This window comes from Seriola lalandi, unplaced genomic scaffold (genome assembly GCF_002814215.2).
Source record: "Seriola lalandi dorsalis isolate HSWRI2012SDOR001 ecotype SW California unplaced genomic scaffold, Sedor1 jcf7180002054972, whole genome shotgun sequence".
Lineage (NCBI taxonomy): Eukaryota > Metazoa > Chordata > Actinopteri > Carangiformes > Carangidae > Seriola > Seriola lalandi.
In genome coordinates this window covers 4,089,858-4,107,364 of record NW_019525660.1, presented here as the reverse complement: position 1 = coordinate 4,107,364, position 17,507 = coordinate 4,089,858, and the positions used below count along the sequence as shown (strand labels likewise).

The 17,507-nt window shown below is 39.1% G+C and overlaps 1 protein-coding gene across 6 annotated transcripts in view; it reads left to right on the top strand.

Annotated features, from left to right (window-relative positions):
* Positions 1–17,507, top strand: part of diaph2 (diaphanous-related formin 2) — a 370,496-nt gene that overhangs the window by 87,938 nt on the left and 265,051 nt on the right. For all 6 annotated transcript variants that reach the window (XM_087171766.1, XM_087171765.1, XM_087171767.1 and 3 more), the window contains one exon: positions 6,265–6,404. In XM_087171766.1, the coding sequence (XP_087027892.1) occupies positions 6,265–6,404 (140 nt within the window). The remainder of the gene's footprint in view (positions 1–6,264; positions 6,405–17,507) is intronic.

The following is a 17,507-nucleotide window of genomic DNA, read 5'->3' as shown; positions in this document are numbered from 1 at the left end:
GCCGAGCACTGGGCACTGAGGAAGCTGCCAGCTTGTTATGGGCTCATTACAGGTGAAGATGACATGTGGTGGTGCAGCCGCCTTGGCATTGTCTCCCTGCCCTGCCCTCGATAGAAGGCACAACACTCTGTCACTCCCGATGGCATAGAGAAAGGGAGACAGAGGTGATGGAGGAGGAGGGAATGAGCCTCAATGCTCCCCTAACCTCCCAAAATGAAATTGACAGGCTCGCTGAAGTAATTGCTCCCAGCACTATTTTCTTTGGCAGGAAATACTGTTATCGACAAATAGGGGATTCAATAAGCGGCAGGAGATGAGGCTCTAGGCTGTGGTCAAAAGGCTGTGTCCGTCCTCTACTGTTGAGGTTGCAGTGTCTCATGACGCTCCATCTTTCTGCCCTGCCCTTTCACCCCCTTTCCCTCTCTCTTTTTGTATCTATACCCTAAATTTTTTATCTCCTTCATATTCCCTCTGCCTTTTTACGTCACTACTTCATCGTATACTACCCACACAACATCTCTGCGATACCTCCATCCCCTGCACCCTTTCTCTAGGGTCTCTTTTTGACCAATTTTGTCTGTTGACCATTCCCGTGACCCTGAAGAGAAAAAATGCTATTACCCAATAGCCAGCAGGTAATGCGTGCCCCCCTCCCCCGGCTTGTTTCTCTGCTGCCAGTGTGGTGGGGTAATGTTGATATTATCCCAAAGGATTCCATTGATTTGGGCTAGGGTCATGAAAAAGCAGTTTATGGTCAGTGTCTTTGGTTTCCAGAGGTCAGAGCATGCGGTGAAACCAGAGCTCTAGCTTTTCTGGACATAGTGGTATGCCTGCTGGGAACAACTGAGAGGTAGGAAGATAAATAAAAAGAGGGTGATGTGTTTCCCTCTCACTTCCTGATGTATTACTGAGGAATGTTCTGAAAATGTAGTCGCCTAATCAGCCATATCCAAAAAGGGAACCACAATGATGTGAGCAGCATTCTTAGTGTTGTGAGCGCCTTTTCTCAGACAATATACATTATTCTCTTGCTCTGTTTGGGTCAACATTTATGTTATATAGTTCTGGATTACTTTGCCAAAAGTGCATATATTTACTGTTGAGTGTAAAAGTTTTGTCAGTGGTGTTTTGAACTTGAGTTCTTACTCATGCTAAAAAGGTGTTCTTGACAAAGCCGCTGAGTGCATTTTATTAAGCTCTAACATCACTGAAGTCAAGTCTCGACCAAATGGCAGACGAGTGGTCTAAAGACTTGCACGAAACTCACCACTGTGGCTTAAATATATCTCATCTGCCATTATCGTTCAAGCCTTATTCAGCACAGTGCTGACATATTGCTTCTCCACCGTCTACCTAACCCGCGTGCTTTAGCATTTGTTTTTCATCTAAACTGATCCACTGCAGACAGGAGTGTGTTTTGAAAACCCGAGCCTTCTCTACAGCAAAAAGTTTGTTGAAGAGTTGTTGATTTGACTGCTGTAATGGTGGAACAACAAAATTGATATTTTCAGGAGACAAGCAGCATATTACACTGCAATACATAGCCTGAGAATGTAAATGCCAATTGTTGTTCATCTTTTTCCTCTCACCTTTTGGAAGACAAGGAACATTCACATGGACTGTATGTTCTTCCTGAATTCCTGACATGATTGGATCAGATACTCGTGATGCACTGTTCCAATCAGCATGGTTAAATGATTCTGGTCCCAGGCCTTTTGTAGGTCCCTGTCCAGTGAGTATCAACCCTATTGGATAATGAAAACTGTGGCTTCAGCCTTCTTCTCAATAGGGAAGGATCCCCTTGGAGGATCTGTAGGCCCATTCTACTAAAAGCATTTTAAATTAATGAGCATTTTTATGCAGTGTGCCAGAGGAGGACATCTGTGTAGCTGATCAATGGTCCAGATACATTTAAAGGTTAGGCTTCATGTACATCTAAAATTTTTATACAACAATACATGTTGGTCCTCCAATCACCTTTTCTTTTGAAGAAAAGCTCAAGCAATCTTTTTTTCTTGTTGTGAGAATATTATGAACCTAGAACACAACTAAGTGGGTGATTATGTTGCATAACAATATTTATGTAGTTCAAAATCAGAGGCCTGGTTGCAAATATTCTGTGTCCCAGTGCCGGTCTGCAGCCTGGTGGTTGGGTAATGCTTTCCTAGACACAGTGGCCCTCATTTATCGAACGAACGTACGGCAGAAAACCGTGCGTACGACCATTTCCACACAAGCTTCGGCATTTATCAATTTGGACGTGAGCGGACGCTACGATCAGATCTCACGTCAGGTCTGAGCTCGTGTACGCAAATCTGGATTTGCGGTGCAGCAGCAAAATCTGGCTGAGTCTGAAAATAATTATTAAACAAACCGCAGCATAAACAGTCACATATTTAGAACAGATCAAAACGGATTCTTAAAACGAATAAAACAAGATTAAAAAAATTTGAATTTTAAAAAAGCCCACGTTTTTTACTGATACCACTTTTTTGTACAATAAAACAATATGATAGGCTAAATAGCCTAACATGACATCTAATTATTGCACGTTAAAATTTGAAATAATAATAAATACAAGCAGAAATTTGTGTTTGCAAATTAACTCATGGCAAAATTGTGTAATTGTTTTTTGTTTTTTCCGATGGGTATGACACAACTGGAACAACAATTAAAAGCACTTAGTGAGATAATCATTGTTGCACTGTGGTTGGCCAGATGTTTACTCACTCCCTTATTTAAACAGATGCTTTGACAGTTATCAAATCATAACGATGGCAGATTTACTCGTTTTGGAGGAACAATACGCGCGTCAGACGTGAGCGCGTTTTCAGAGACCGCAGGGATCTCCAGATTGCTGGGTTTCCAAATTTGGTTGGAGCAATTGATTGCACTCATGTGCGTCTGAAGGCACCATCCATGAATGATTACGCATTCATCAATCGCAAAAACTACCACTCTATAAATGTACAGGTGATTTGTGATGCCAAGCTATCACTTTTAAACGTGGTGGCCAGGTGGCCGACACACACACACGATTCTTTTATTTTTCAAAACAGCTGTGTTGGCGCGCGGCTGCAGGAGGGGGCACTGCAGAGCCAGACTCATCTCCGTTACCCTCTTCCACACAGCGGTTTTATGAGCTCCTTTGATCCCACTCTTCAGACTGCCAAAAAGCACATCCTTATTTTGCGCCACCTCGGATGTCAGGATGTCGATCTCCATCTCTGAAAAGTTTTGTATTTTGCCAGTAACTCTTCTCTCCATGTTTGACCTTAGTGGGCGAGGCCTCCGAACCAGGAATATTTAAGGGCGTAACATGTTAATGACGATCGAATTCAGCCGCCGCATTTATCAATACCCGATCATTTGTACGCTGGGATTGCTCAGATACGAATGTTTCATGAATCACACGTGGATCCTATCGTACGACCAATTCTGCGCTCAGATCTGCGCCTGTTTTCACGCAAGATTGATAAATGAGGGCCAGTATGTCTCATATGTGTTTATTGCATGCTACATTGTTGGCATATTGTTATACACATTATTTTACAGGATTAATCTTATGCAGTGGTTGACCGTAGTATCCTATATTTGTTCCTGCTTGTGGGAATAGATTTTTACTATTTCAGCCTTCCGGGTCTGTGTTCATGACGAATAACCCTTTTCTAATGACATTTGCAAGTCTCTCTCATAAATTGAAATACAATTATTGTGTGGCTCTGTGAGATGAGCACCATTTACTTACTTGGTTACCATAATTTTCCCCTGACCAGATGTTAAAAAGGCACCCTGAAATAGACCCAGCTAACTGCTGAAGTAAATATGAATTTCATCATGGGAATTGCTTAGTTATCATATGATGACATTAATTCATAATGTTGACATCTTCATGAGTAACCCTTGTAGAGCACATACCCTATCTGATAGTCCTTTTAGTAAGACAGTGGAAAATTATTGGGCTGTGATTGAAAATGTAAATACCAAAGTTAATAAAGAAGAAAGATTGTGGCTTCACAACTCTAAAGACTGTATAAAGACAGAAAGTGTGTGTTCTGGCAGATGCGAGGAAACACACACATACACACAGTTACAGGTCATTGACTTCATGATAAAAAATCCTCAGTATTCAAAAGTGAGTCATCACAAATGACACAAACTTCTCTTTGGAAACTGATTTCAAGAGTCTGTTTAAAAACAGTAAGCACTGCTGCTGTCAGGGATTAAAGGCACATTGATTTTTTTTAAAAAGTACTTAAGCAGAAAAATATAATTGTCATTGTTAAACCTACTATAAAGTCAGTTTTACATTACTCTCCAAGTTGAACCTTGAAGTGAATCTTTTGCAGAGTCAGAGTCTCTATATTTCATCGTTTTTGTGTCTGGGAAAGCTATCTTTCTCCTTTTCTACATCTAATTGAAGTTTTTCATAGTGAATATCTGCTTTTATCAATTTCATTATTGCTTATTTTTGAGTGTAGCTGTTCATACTCAAAAGCATAAAAGTAGTGTTAGGCAGAAATGAAAAAAAAGGATCCTGTGGTAGGTAATAGTTGAAAAATCTAGATAGTAATGAGAGGGATTCTCACCTCTCCCTATGGCCTAATAACTACCTTGAGTCAGATAAAAGCTAAGCCAGTCACTCCCCCACATTCAGCCAACAGTGCTTGAGAAAAAAGATGAATGGCATAAGTGTTTGTATAGATCAAGCAGAGAAAGACAGAGAAATGACAGAAGCACAGAAAATGGATTTACTACAAAATCAATCTATAGTGCGGAAAAGCAGACAATTATGTGAAAGTACACTCTCAGTTTTAACTTTGAGATTTTACTTTTTTTCTTTTTTAAAGAAGTTAGTAGACAATGTATGATCTTTAAACCCATGGTAGAGAAAAATGGTTTATCTATGTTTATCCTAACGCCCTCCTTTCAACAAAAAAAAAAAATCTTTATTGTGGAATGGCATGACTAGAACCTTTGTTTTTTGTTGCTTACAATATGTTCTACTCATGAAGAGCAATTATGACACTGGTTGTCTGGTTGTGGAAGAGGCACCTCTTCTACTTGGTTTTGGCAGGAATCATCACTGCAAGTTGAGGAATGTGATTTTACGTCCACTTTTATCAAACAAATACTTCTTGTCCTTATCGAGCCAATCAGACTATGAACTCGGATCACACCTAGAGATACAGAGTTATTGGTATCTTGCTGTTGTTAGACTGCCTCTGCTATTTCCAACATAAAAACAGTTTCTTTGATGTTGACTGTGCATTGCAGGAGAGCAGCAGGCCTCTTTTCTCCAGATAAATGAGCTATCTTATTGCTTCCCAAACTGCCTATTAGCACAGCTCACTTTGTGGGGAACCAGCAGTCTAGGGATGAACACAGTAACGACGATGCCTAGCACTCTGTTTCAGCCATATGTTAGCCTGTTGCTGCAGAATGTTCTTCTTTTTGTTTTGTATGGTACCTTGACTCAGCCCCCCCGCTGAAATGTAGCTCATTTTGACAAGAAAACCTGAATATTATCGATTTAACACAGATTTGTTCTTGGAGCTTGTATTGGGAGTAGAGATAATGTAGTAAAATTAAAAAAATTGCAAATCTTCATTTAGATTTATGTTGATTGTTGGACTGCATCGACACATTACACTGAGCTGTAGCTCAATGTAATATACTATGTTGACTTCACTGTGTGCTGGGTGAGTGAGTGTGTAAATGTGTTTCCCTGCTGTGGTGTCAGTGTGTGTATTGCTGCCAATAGCTAGTCCCATTGTGTAAGCATCAGTGTAGCGGCATGTCCCTCGTGCCCTCTGCGGAGATTATACACAAGAATCCATTTACTTCAAGCAGCAGCTGCCGTGGATCGCATGTAGAGCCTAGTGTTTGGCTCTCTTCAAGTATAGTCCATCATTAGAGTCTTGGCTGATAGAGAAAAAGAGAAGTTTTAGCCAGGTTTTATAACCAGCACCTTTGTATGAATCCAAGTGATTCACACTACATATTATTGATCAATTAACTGTACCTACTGAGAACACAATATACTGACCAAGCAATATCAAATTTTCATCATTGTGTTGCATTTCAACGCTTGAAGTGTATAACCATATAATGATTTAAATTATTTTGGATGTCTTTCAATTATGTTCACAAATAATTTTGGTTTTTATGATATTGTATTTCTTTCATCACATTACCATAAGTGTTGAGGTCACAGTGTGTGATGGAACTCTAATAACTATCCTGGTGTTATTTTGTTTTCAGGGTGGACTAAGGAACAGCAAGCATGAGTGTACACTTTCATCCCAAGAATATGTCCATGAGCTGCGTTCTGGCATCACGGAAGAAAAGTTGCTCAATTGCCTGGAGTCCCTCAGAGTGTCTCTCACCAGTAACCCTGTCAGGTAACTCAAGCTTTTTTCACACACTGCAAACTGTGCCCTGTACTTGGGACATTTTTTAATGATATTTTCAGCTCAAAGGACTCTTTATCATTGGCATAATGATAAAAATAGAAGGTTCATCAATATCATAACGGGACTCTCTTTTAATTCCTCAATTTTTGCTCATAACTCTAAAAACAGATATCATGAAATGTCATTATGCTGAGTGTGCTGTGAAGGATAGACTCTGGGTATGCTGATTTTTAGAGTCCCAAAATAATTTGGATAACCATATTACATCTGTCTGTCAGTATGTTGGTTGGTACAGTAAGTTACCCACAACCAGAAGCACGGAAAGGATGCAGTAGCATGCAGTGTGTTGTGAGTTCAAATGCCGTCCTAAGTGCAATGAGAAATCCCTTAGCTGTGTTTTTGGTACGATATACATAAGAGTTTTTGGGAGGGTGTCTCCTGCTATTTTCTAACCTCTGTAAAGGAACCTCATTGGAACTGTTCCATTTAAACAAGCGTAGCAAATAGTGTAGCTGAGCAAACGGGTACAAGCTTATGGTCGCTGGGAGTAACTTTGTCTATTAAGCTCTAAAAGATAGAAAGTCTAGTCTATATTAGAAAGTCATCCATTCTGAGACCTTAACAAGCGTGTTGCTCAATGGGAGTCATAGCAGTTCAGCAAGGTAGCCGTCACACAATGCAGGCAATGTGTCCTGGGTGTGGTGTGTACAAACTGGTTCCAATCTAAAAATGGCCAGTGCCTGCATTTTTTTTCTTTATCGGTTATGAACATGTATAAAAACATAATTTTAGATATTTTTTGGCAGCTCTGTCCTGTTGATCTTTGATTGGTACTTGAGGCATTCATTATAAGGCCTCACTGATTTTTCCAGCATGGTCTCTACTTGTTACCCAAATTCTCTATTCTGTCCTGTAAATTAAGTCTTCAATTTTAATTTTGCCCCACTAGTGCAGCAGAACCCTTAGTGACAGCAGATCCTTTAAATTATTTACCAGCCCACTGTTAAGGAGATGTTTTTTAATGTGAATCAATGAATGGTGCATATTAAATGGTCTTCGGATAAGTGGAATACTTTTTTATGTTGACCCTGGGTACATGGGTACCGAGTCAGGATCTGCCAGTATGGTCCCAGAGGAGCTTTTATTTAATCTGTGTCCTACTACCAATATTACTGCTGCATTTCTGCATTAACCAATTTTGAATTTGTGTTCTCTCTTGCTAAAATCCTGTACATTCACTACAACAACAGATCCAACAACCATCCATTCATATATTCACTAATCATTTAATTAGGAACACCTGTTATTCATGCAATTGTCCAATCACCCAATCATGTGGCAGGGGTGCAGTCCATAAAATCATGCAGATACTGGCCAGGAGGATCAATTAATGTTCAATTAATGTTAATGTTCAAAATGGGTAAAAAATGTGATCTGTGGCATAATTGTTGGTGCCAGGCAGGCCGGTTTGAATATTTCTGAAACTGCTGGTCTCCTGGGATACTCAGAATTGTGAGAAAAACAAACAAACAAAAAAACATCCAGTGAGCAGCAGTTCTGCAGACGGATGTCCTGTGTCCTGTTGATGTGAGAAGTCAAAAGGGAATGGCTGGACTGATACAATCTTACAGAAAGGCAGCTGTAATACAGATCCACCTCTCTTTACAATTGCATCTCAGAATGCACGACACATCGAACCTTGAGATGGATGGGCTACAACAGCAGAAGACCATGTTGGGTTTTACTCCTGTCAGCCAAGAACAGAAATCTGATGTAGCAGTGGACACAGCCTGGACAAATGCACAATTGAAGACTGGAAAAACCTAGCCTGGTCTGATGAATCGAGATTTCTGTTGAGGCACGCAGACAGTTGAATTTGGCATCAACAGCATGAGTACATGAACCCAACCTGCCTTGTCAACAGTCCTGGCTGATGGTGGTGGTGTAATGGTGTGGGGAATGTTTTATTGGCACACTTTGCACCCCTTAATACCAATCAGTCATGTTGTGAATGCCCCAGTCTATCTGAGTATTGTTGTTGACCATGTGCATCCCTTTATGGCTTCAATTTACCATCTTCTAATGGCTACTTCCACCATGATAATGCACCATGTCAAAAAGCAAAAGTCGTCTCAAACTGGTTTCATTAATATGACAAGGAGTCCTTTGTTTTTCTGTTGGCCCAGTCACCAGATCTGCATCCAATAGAACACCTTTGGGATGTGGTGGAAAGGGAGATTGGCATGAATTCAGCTGTACAGCTGACAAATCTGCAGAAATGATGTGATGTAATCATATCAACATGTGCCAGAAGATGTTTCCAGCATCTTGAAGAATTGAGGCTATTGACAGCAAATCGAGGCTCTTCCCAGTATGAGTATAGTCTTTCCTAATAAAGTGATTGATGCATGTATATAGAATTAAATTCCATGGAAATTTTCATTCATATCAACACTCTTCCAAATCAAACTTAGAAAAGGGAGTTGCCCAATCATTGAGATCCACATGAAATGCTGGTTTGAAGGATACAAAGCTATTTGGTTGGCTAACAAGGTAACGTTAGCTAGTTATACATACATAAAATAACAATGGATAGATTTATAATGTACTAAGCTTAACACAAATGCCTTTTACATATAGTATGTCATATCGTATAATGAATAGCTGAGTAGCTAAGTAATTATCCCTGGAGTGACAGTAGAGCTATGAAGTCGGTCTCTCCAGTCTACAGAAAGCTGTGGGGAGTCAAGTCAGCCTTTCCACTCAGAAAGGCCAACTGGTGCCAAGGGGATGTAAGTGAGACCAGGCTTGCCCTATGGGTATTTTCAAATGCCTGAACCTTTGGCCAGCATGTAGGGGACCATTGCTTTATGGAGGAGTCGCCTCCCACTGATGGCCAGGTTCATCCAGTGAGAAAGCCACCTTCAGGTGTGTGTGCTGAGCAGGACTGCACAAATGTTGACTAACACCAGTCCCCTGCTCATCTTTACACCCCTCATTATTTCTCTCCAGGGGAAAGGGACTGATTATTTTCTTGAAGCATGGATAAGGTTACTCATAATTAATATGAATGCACTTAATTGTCATGGATCACAAGACACAGGAAATCCACATTTGGTTTGCTACTCTTCTGACGCCACTATGTTAATGTAACCTTTGTACGGTATGTTATCTTATACTGGAAATAACCATGAAGTAGATGGCAGAGCAGAGCAGTGCATTCATGCTTGTTTTAATCCATACCTTACAATAATGATCAGCCTGTTTGTCTTTAAATATTGGTATTTGGGGAAGTTATTATGAATCTAAAGAACTTAAATCTTTCTAATGATAAGCCTGTATACATATTGAGATATACTAGTAATTTGTGCATAATATGCTATAATTTATTTCACTATGATAATTCTATATCACAGTTTAAAGCATTGCATACTGTTTTTCACTGCAGACATAAACTACCATTCTGTCAGAAATGTCTGTGTATATTCATGAGCTGATTACTTTCTAGATTTCTCACAGTTGAAAAGGCCGGGCAAACTTGGTCAAAGATTCTTACCTGTTAAAATAATTAAAATAGAATTCTAACATTTGGGTCTATATTTATCAACCATTTTAGTGTAGAATCAGTCCTAAATGTCCTGAAATTCTGATTAATGCATATCTACCTCTAAGCTCAATTTGGTTTAGGAGTAAAATAACTTTTTATATATATATATTATATATATATATTTTATATAGCAGAGCCATCCTTTCTCTGCAGGAGGTTAAATGTTTTTAAAAATATCCACTCAGTTATCATCTCTTTGGACTTAGTGTCTTGGCCAATAAATGGCGTCTGAATGTTTATGTTAAAGGAAACACTATTACAATGGCTTACTTCATCACAGTTAATCTGGGGAATACCATGAAAATGGGCTGACAAAAAACAAAGAAAAACAAATGAACAGTAATTTACAGAAATGTGTTATTTTCTTTTTAAGTTTGTTATACAGTCAATGTTTCAGCTTAGATTGGCAATTTTGATATGAGCATTTAAAATACTGCCTGTTTATGTTAAATTAATAGCTTACATGATTAGCAATCTTAAACTATCTAACAATCGGATGCAGAGGGTCTACTTACATGTATTCCAACCTTACCATCTATTGTTGTATTTGTATGTATCATGTGCTGATGACTCAAGAAACATCAGTGTCACTTGGATGTGTGATGGGTAAATGCAGCCCTGAATATTTAATTAAAACAAAGTTAGCAATTTTAAATCCATTCATAGTATTTATATAAAATAACTAATTTTGTGATTGTGTCTTTAAACACAGGAGACATTTTTTGACATTTGTTTGATGATATATTTAAATCAAAACCATTGCATTGCTTCATTAAGCATTCAATTTTATTCTGTACACATGAAATGAAAGTCTCACCATCAAAGTGTTTTTGGTCTTCACAGTGCTTACCACTGCTTTTTGTTTTTCATGTGATGTTTGGGCAGCCTGCTAATTTGCTCCCAGAGGCCTGTGTTTGTCTAATAGTTTAATTGGCTAGGCTGTGCACCTGTTTGGCAGCACAGGTGGCCACGGGGCCATTGTGCTAGGGGCCTTATCTCCCAGGCAGTCCCACACAGGTGTGTGGCATGCAGCCTTTGCAGATCTGCCCACAGATGGCATTGCCTGGAGCATCCGCTGCATACTCTGTTTCCACTCTCTTTCTCCTCATCTGCCATGTTTTCCACTTCTCTTTCTGTCAAAATTTCCCCAGCCAATTATTTATCCTCTACTTCATTCTCCCCCTTTTTAATTTTGTCATTTGGATACACGCTTCTTAATTTAGAAGTGTCAGATTGACTAGCCACTTTTCATTAATTTCTTAATCCACTGACATGAAGTGAGATGCCAACTCACAGAAAATTACAACCCTCTTATTTTCTCATTTAGTGGCAGAGAAATCCTTGGGTGTTTCAGTTTGGCTTTCTTTTTTACACACTTTTCACAGTTTTCTCACTCACTATGTTGCACATGCAAAAACTGATAAGATCCATGTAAAATATATCAATTAACTTAATATCTCAATAGGCAAAACATTTTTCTATTTTCTGTTTACAGTTGCTACAGCAAAAACTCAATTATTTTGTATCATGAATGCTTAAATACTGGTTTTGCATGAGCAGGACTACACTACCTTTACACTATATTTGGTCATTTCAGTTCAAGGCAGCTCAAAAGAAGTACAGTTAAACCTCACTTCCTGTGATCTAACTCAACTGCTGCTCCATCAATAGACTTTCCAATATAAAAATAGAGTGGTTTTGGGCAGCAGAGCACAAATCCATGGCCCCAACCTTTGAGTTCCTTATGTTTAGCCCTCAGCATTACACTATGACTCTGTCAAATCCCGACAGTGATTTCCATATTAGATCTGCTAGCTCTCAGATCCCTAAGACATATTTAAGCAAAATTGGACTGGGCTCCTAACTTTTCATTATGTGAAGTCTTCACGGTACATGTCAGACATTTTCTCCGGGGCATTTTCTTGTGGGGTCTTTTTGTGGAGGTGGGAGACATTTGCTGACACCACAGTTTGTCTCTGTGTCTGGATGCTCAAGGTGTGGGTTGTTGTGATGATCTTGCTGCTCTGCCACACAGGGTGTCTCTGAGTCTGAATCAATCCTACCAGCTTTTCTCAGCTGAATGCTTGCAGCTAAGCACCAAGGGTTGCATGGAACACTGGCCGTGGGTTTTTTACGAGCTACAGTGCCTGTTAACATAAAGCTGCTCGTCCTATTGACTGTCTGTCCTAATGGCCAGTGTGATAAAGCATAGAGCAACCCCCTGAGAAACACTGACATTTCTGCTGAGTATGGTGGTGATGCTCCCCATACAATGATTGAACAAAGATATTCAAAGAACTCAGATTCCCTTACTGTACTTGATTGTCACTACATTTTATGTGTCTGGTCCATACTCATACAGTTACAATCAAGACGATTAAATGGGGGTCAAAAAAGCCATTCCCTTTGCACAAATGTTTTATTATTATTATTATTATTATTAGCACTAACTTGTACTCTTATATACCCAACACCTCCTCCCTTGGCCTTCTCTCTCCACTGTGTGCACAACAGCCAATTAACACCAGCACAAAGGAGCAGATCCATTTGTCCATCTGCTATTGTGCCTGCTCAAACAAATATTGCAATCTAAAAGTCTCACAGGCTGTGTGTGCCCCCTTGACAGCTCAGGCCGGAAATCTTGTTTGGCACAAACGCAAAGTGTGAATCTCAAAGCAGTCGCAATGAGTTAACACTGCACTGATGAATGATACTCGTGTGATTTTGATTTTGGTGTCGTAGACATCAGTGAGCCTGGTCTGTCTGACATAGAGTCTTCACAAAGATGAATAACTGTTTCAACTCTGTCATTTTTAAGCTCCTTATCTGAGTGAATCATCCATAATTGATCCCCTGTATTCACTTTGTTATTCTGGGCAGTGATTTTGTGAGCTGAATCAGACTCCATGTCAATTTGAAAATTTTAAATATAGTATTAAAAGGCCTGATATCCTAAGTAGATTTCAGGAAGACCATTCTCTAGACCCTTAGTGTTATTACGACTCTCAACCACCCTCCAAGCCTTAGACAAGTTTGTGCAGTCATTTGTCAAGGAGAAATAAGATAAGATTTGGAAATTACATAATTATTTAGTAGCAGTCTATAGGCAGAGATTTCTCTGGTGCTTTCATTTTAACAGTAAGAAAAATAATTCACTCATTAGTAAATTCCATTTTTTTGTCTTTTAGTTTTCAAGATGGTACAGTCAGTCTCGTTTTATAGCATTCAAACAGTTTTATATGTAAGTAAAATTTGGCATGAATCTTATGACACTGTCTTCAACGGACGTGACGAGCAGTCAGAAATGAGAAAGTTAACTAGTTTTTACCCTTGTGGCTGACTTCAGAGTTGACGTTCGCCCTTCTTCCTCGGAGGCAGTGAAAACGATTTCGGAGACATAAATGTCCTCAGTGTCTGAGTATATTTTAAGAGTGATGCCTATTTGATTTTATGACACCATCTGTTAACCTCCAAGATAGCCGTATCTGTTATGGCCCCAGAGTGATACATACATAATTCAGAAATATCTGATTTGAATTCCTTATTTAGTTGGAAATTGTCTTGCACAGGTAAAGGAAATAACTGGCATGTTCCAATCATATACTGTCCATTTCATTGTGTCTTTTTCCTCATTCTGCTTTTAATTTGAGCCATTCTTTATATGTGGAAAATGTGATCCCTTCAGACGCAATACAATATGTTATAGTGCACATCGTTTGTGTGTTAATATGTATTTTAACAATACAGCTTGACAAATTACTTGACATATAAATAAAGTTGCAAAATTCTAGAAATATTCTCATGTTTTCTGCTATGTGGGACATAACCTTGAACCCCATTTGACCCAATTTAATAAGCATGAAAGAGCAGGATATCTGTCCAATCTGGTCCACATTCTCATCTACTGTTATGTTTAGGAATAAAAGCATTCATCAACTTTACTAACCGACAAAAGTCATCTTGTCTTTTCCATGATTTAGGAGAGCTCTAAAGCTGTCCTAATGTTTTAGTAGTTTCCAGCAGATATCAAATAATAACGCAAACATTCTTGGTGGTGTACACTGACAGCAAAGGCTTTTTTTATACATCAACTGTAAAAGGTAGCAGCAACAAAAGCTTGAACAAAATGGCAACTTCATGGCTTTGAACGTAGAAGAAAATGGTATCCTTTCTGTCAAAGAAGTGCTTGCCACTGCATTTCCTTCACCTCCTTGAAAGATGAAACTCATCACTGCAGAACCCTGAGGAACCTTTCTCTCATCTTACACAACACATACAAATTCACAGTGCACCCAACAATTAAATTACATGGTCCAATCAACCAGCAATTTGCCAGTTGTACTACTGGTTTTATACCTTCACTTAACGCTGTGGATTGTGGAATGTTTTGCACTTTGCGGTGGGTCATTTCAAAGTATGCAGGTAGCATTTTGTATACAGACACAAACTATAGACAGATGCACAATGCCCTCATTCAGTTTTGTTTTCCATCCTTACAGACACAGGCACACATAAATGCACACAGAATTTCTGCGCGTGCTTGGCTACACCACCGGTGACATTGTTGGAGTGCTGACCCCAGCAATACTGTTCTGAGACTGTTACTTCCTTTTGTACCAATATCAAACATCAGTACTACCCCAGTTGGTTCTGTAAATAGGTCCTCTGTTGTATCTTAATGAAGTTGTTTTGCATTATATTGTTATTTTGAAACAGAAGAAGATAAACAGTTTATCTGCACAGTATGTGTTATATGCAGATTTTTGAATTGTCCAGTCATTAGATGTTTTCAGCTGTGACGCATTACATTTAAGAACTGTGCGAGCCTGCAGGAGATAGAGCCCTGAGATATTATCAGGACGGCTAAGTGGAATGACTTAGCACTTGTCACTTTGATGGAGAGAGTTCATGTTACCTGGATTTACATGTGAAGGATATCAGGCGCTTATTGTTCTCTTTCAGGGACGCGCAGGGACAGCAATGGTTTTGGCTCTATGTATGTGTAAATGCTGAATTGACAGGGTATCTATTATACTCAAGGCATTTCAGTAGTTTCTTGGCAACCTCATTTTACCTTGGTTCTACCATATCCATCAACAATCTCTTAAATATTTAATTCACTTTTGTGTGAGGTGAAGCTTTCTGCGAATCAGGATCAACAAAACAAAAGAGGAAACTGTGTGGTGGATTATAAGAATTCTATGAGGGATTTGTGAAGAAAAATGTGTTTTTGTCATTGATACTGGTTATAAGTTTACTATATTTGTGTGTGTCTTCTTTTGCTGTCTGGATATGTCTCATGTAGTTTAATAGCTAGAATTTTATTGTATGGCATTATAACCAATTTGATAGCTTGTGCAAATGTTGGAGAGTCGTACATACTATTTTAGATTTTGATATAGCATTTTTTAGAGCAGCTAGCTTGTGTGAAGACCTCATGGGACCTCTGGAGTGGCAAAAAAGCAAAACATTTTTAACATTTTAAACAAGAGACTGAGTTTTATATGAGCTCAGTTATTGCTCTGATAACAGTAAAACAGTCAAATTTCCTTAAAAAGAAAATGAACCCTGTGTGACCACATATCTCTTAGGATTCATTCAGCACTTCTGTGATTTATTATTTTTTTTAATTGCAAGCGGCCAAATAAAGGCCACAGCCATTAATGCTGAAATTCTTAGGGGGATAGTTTTTTAATCAAATAAGTCAAAGCTATAAATAATTAAAAAAAACTCACAAATAAAAGTTGTTGCTGTTAACAGTTATTTTTGAAATGCATTATTTTTTTTAGATGCAATGAACAGGAAACTACAGTTAATATTTTGTATCTAATATCGGCCATCTGATATTCCCTGTGCATTATAGTTATTTCAGCTGGCTATTAAATTGATCAGAATATAATATAGCTCCATGTTTGGCATGATAAGTCACTAAGTAGACACTGGTGGTGCTTGGTTTCAAGCTATAATGTTCAGAGCTATTTGTTGCACAGAACATTGGGCGTCAATTAGAGTACTGTAGCACTGAATAGGCCAGTAGTCCCACAGAGGGACAGTTGCATGGCTTTTCCTGTAATACTATATGAAAGATATTGCACTTACTCAGGATCTTTCAATAATGAAGCTCCCCACCTAACCATGATAAAATAATAAAAGTGGTCTATAGATTGAAATCAATGCATGTACCAGCCATCTAACCACGAGACCAGTGATCAGTCAAACAGAAAGCGTGAGAGAGTGTCTGCCTCTCACTGTATCTGTTGCTCTCGAGTCACTCGCTGTGGCTGCTGATTTGCATGAGTAATCTTTTCATCATGTACGAACATTTCTCTTGCCAAGTATTCGCAGAACTCTACACACTCTTCACTTTCCTTTCCGTACCCCTTGGTATGACATTTTGTCCTCTAGTTTAGCGATATACAGAACTCTATACACTGTCACTACTTGTATTCTCTTGAGCAAGATACGAACACAACTTGAAGTGGTGCCAGGAGTACCACTTTGTCCACTGGTACAATGGATGCATGCTGTAAGTGTGCACTGTAATAGGATTATATGTGTGATGACTGAGGTGCCTTTGCAACTTATTTAGTTCATTCCTTTTTTCAGTGTTTCAGTGAAGTACCTTGAAGCACAGTCTGAGTAAGCTGTGTCAAGACTCTCTGAATGATGGAGTGAGGATGTGATTGATTGAATGTCAAAGTTTTCATTTAAAGAAGGCTCAATCTTGTTTACCTTGAAAATGCTGTACATATTGTGCACACATGCCACTATGCATGCAGGTATTTTATCATGGTGGCTCAGTGCTGAGCACTGTCACTGTTTAAGGTGTATCTGTGTGGAGTTTACATGTTCTGGGATTTTCTCTAAGTTTGCCCTGTGTTAAATTGGTGACCTGCCTCTCACGAAATGCATGATGGGATAGGCTCCACACCCCAGTGACCTAAACTAGATTAGCAGTATAGAAATAGGATGGATTGGATTTTGGATTTGCTCATGAATAACTGCATTTGTTATGGCAGCACGTATCAGAGAGTAATGCCTTTTAGGAAACAAATGTTATTTGACTGGAAGACAAGTGGTCATCTCAATCCAAGATATTTTGACTTTGTTGACTAAAAGCTGAGACAGGGTTTTGTCGAGGCGTCAATCAAATGCAGAAGGCTATAAAAGAATTCAAGGTTCCCAAGAGCACAGTGGCCTCCATTATTATAAACTGAAGAAGTTTGGAACAACCAGGACTCTCTAGAGCTGTCCGCCCAGCCAAAGCGAGCAATCGTGTAAGAAGTGCCTTGGTAAGAGAGGTGACCAAGAACCTGATGGTCACTTTCGCTGAGCTCCAGAGATCCTGTTTAGAGATGGGAGAAAGTTTCCAAAAGACAACCTTTACTGCAATGTTAGACAAGATGTAAAACTCTCCTCAATGAAAGACACATGAACACATGGTGGTGGCAGCATCATGCTGTGGGAAAGTTTTTCAGCGTCGG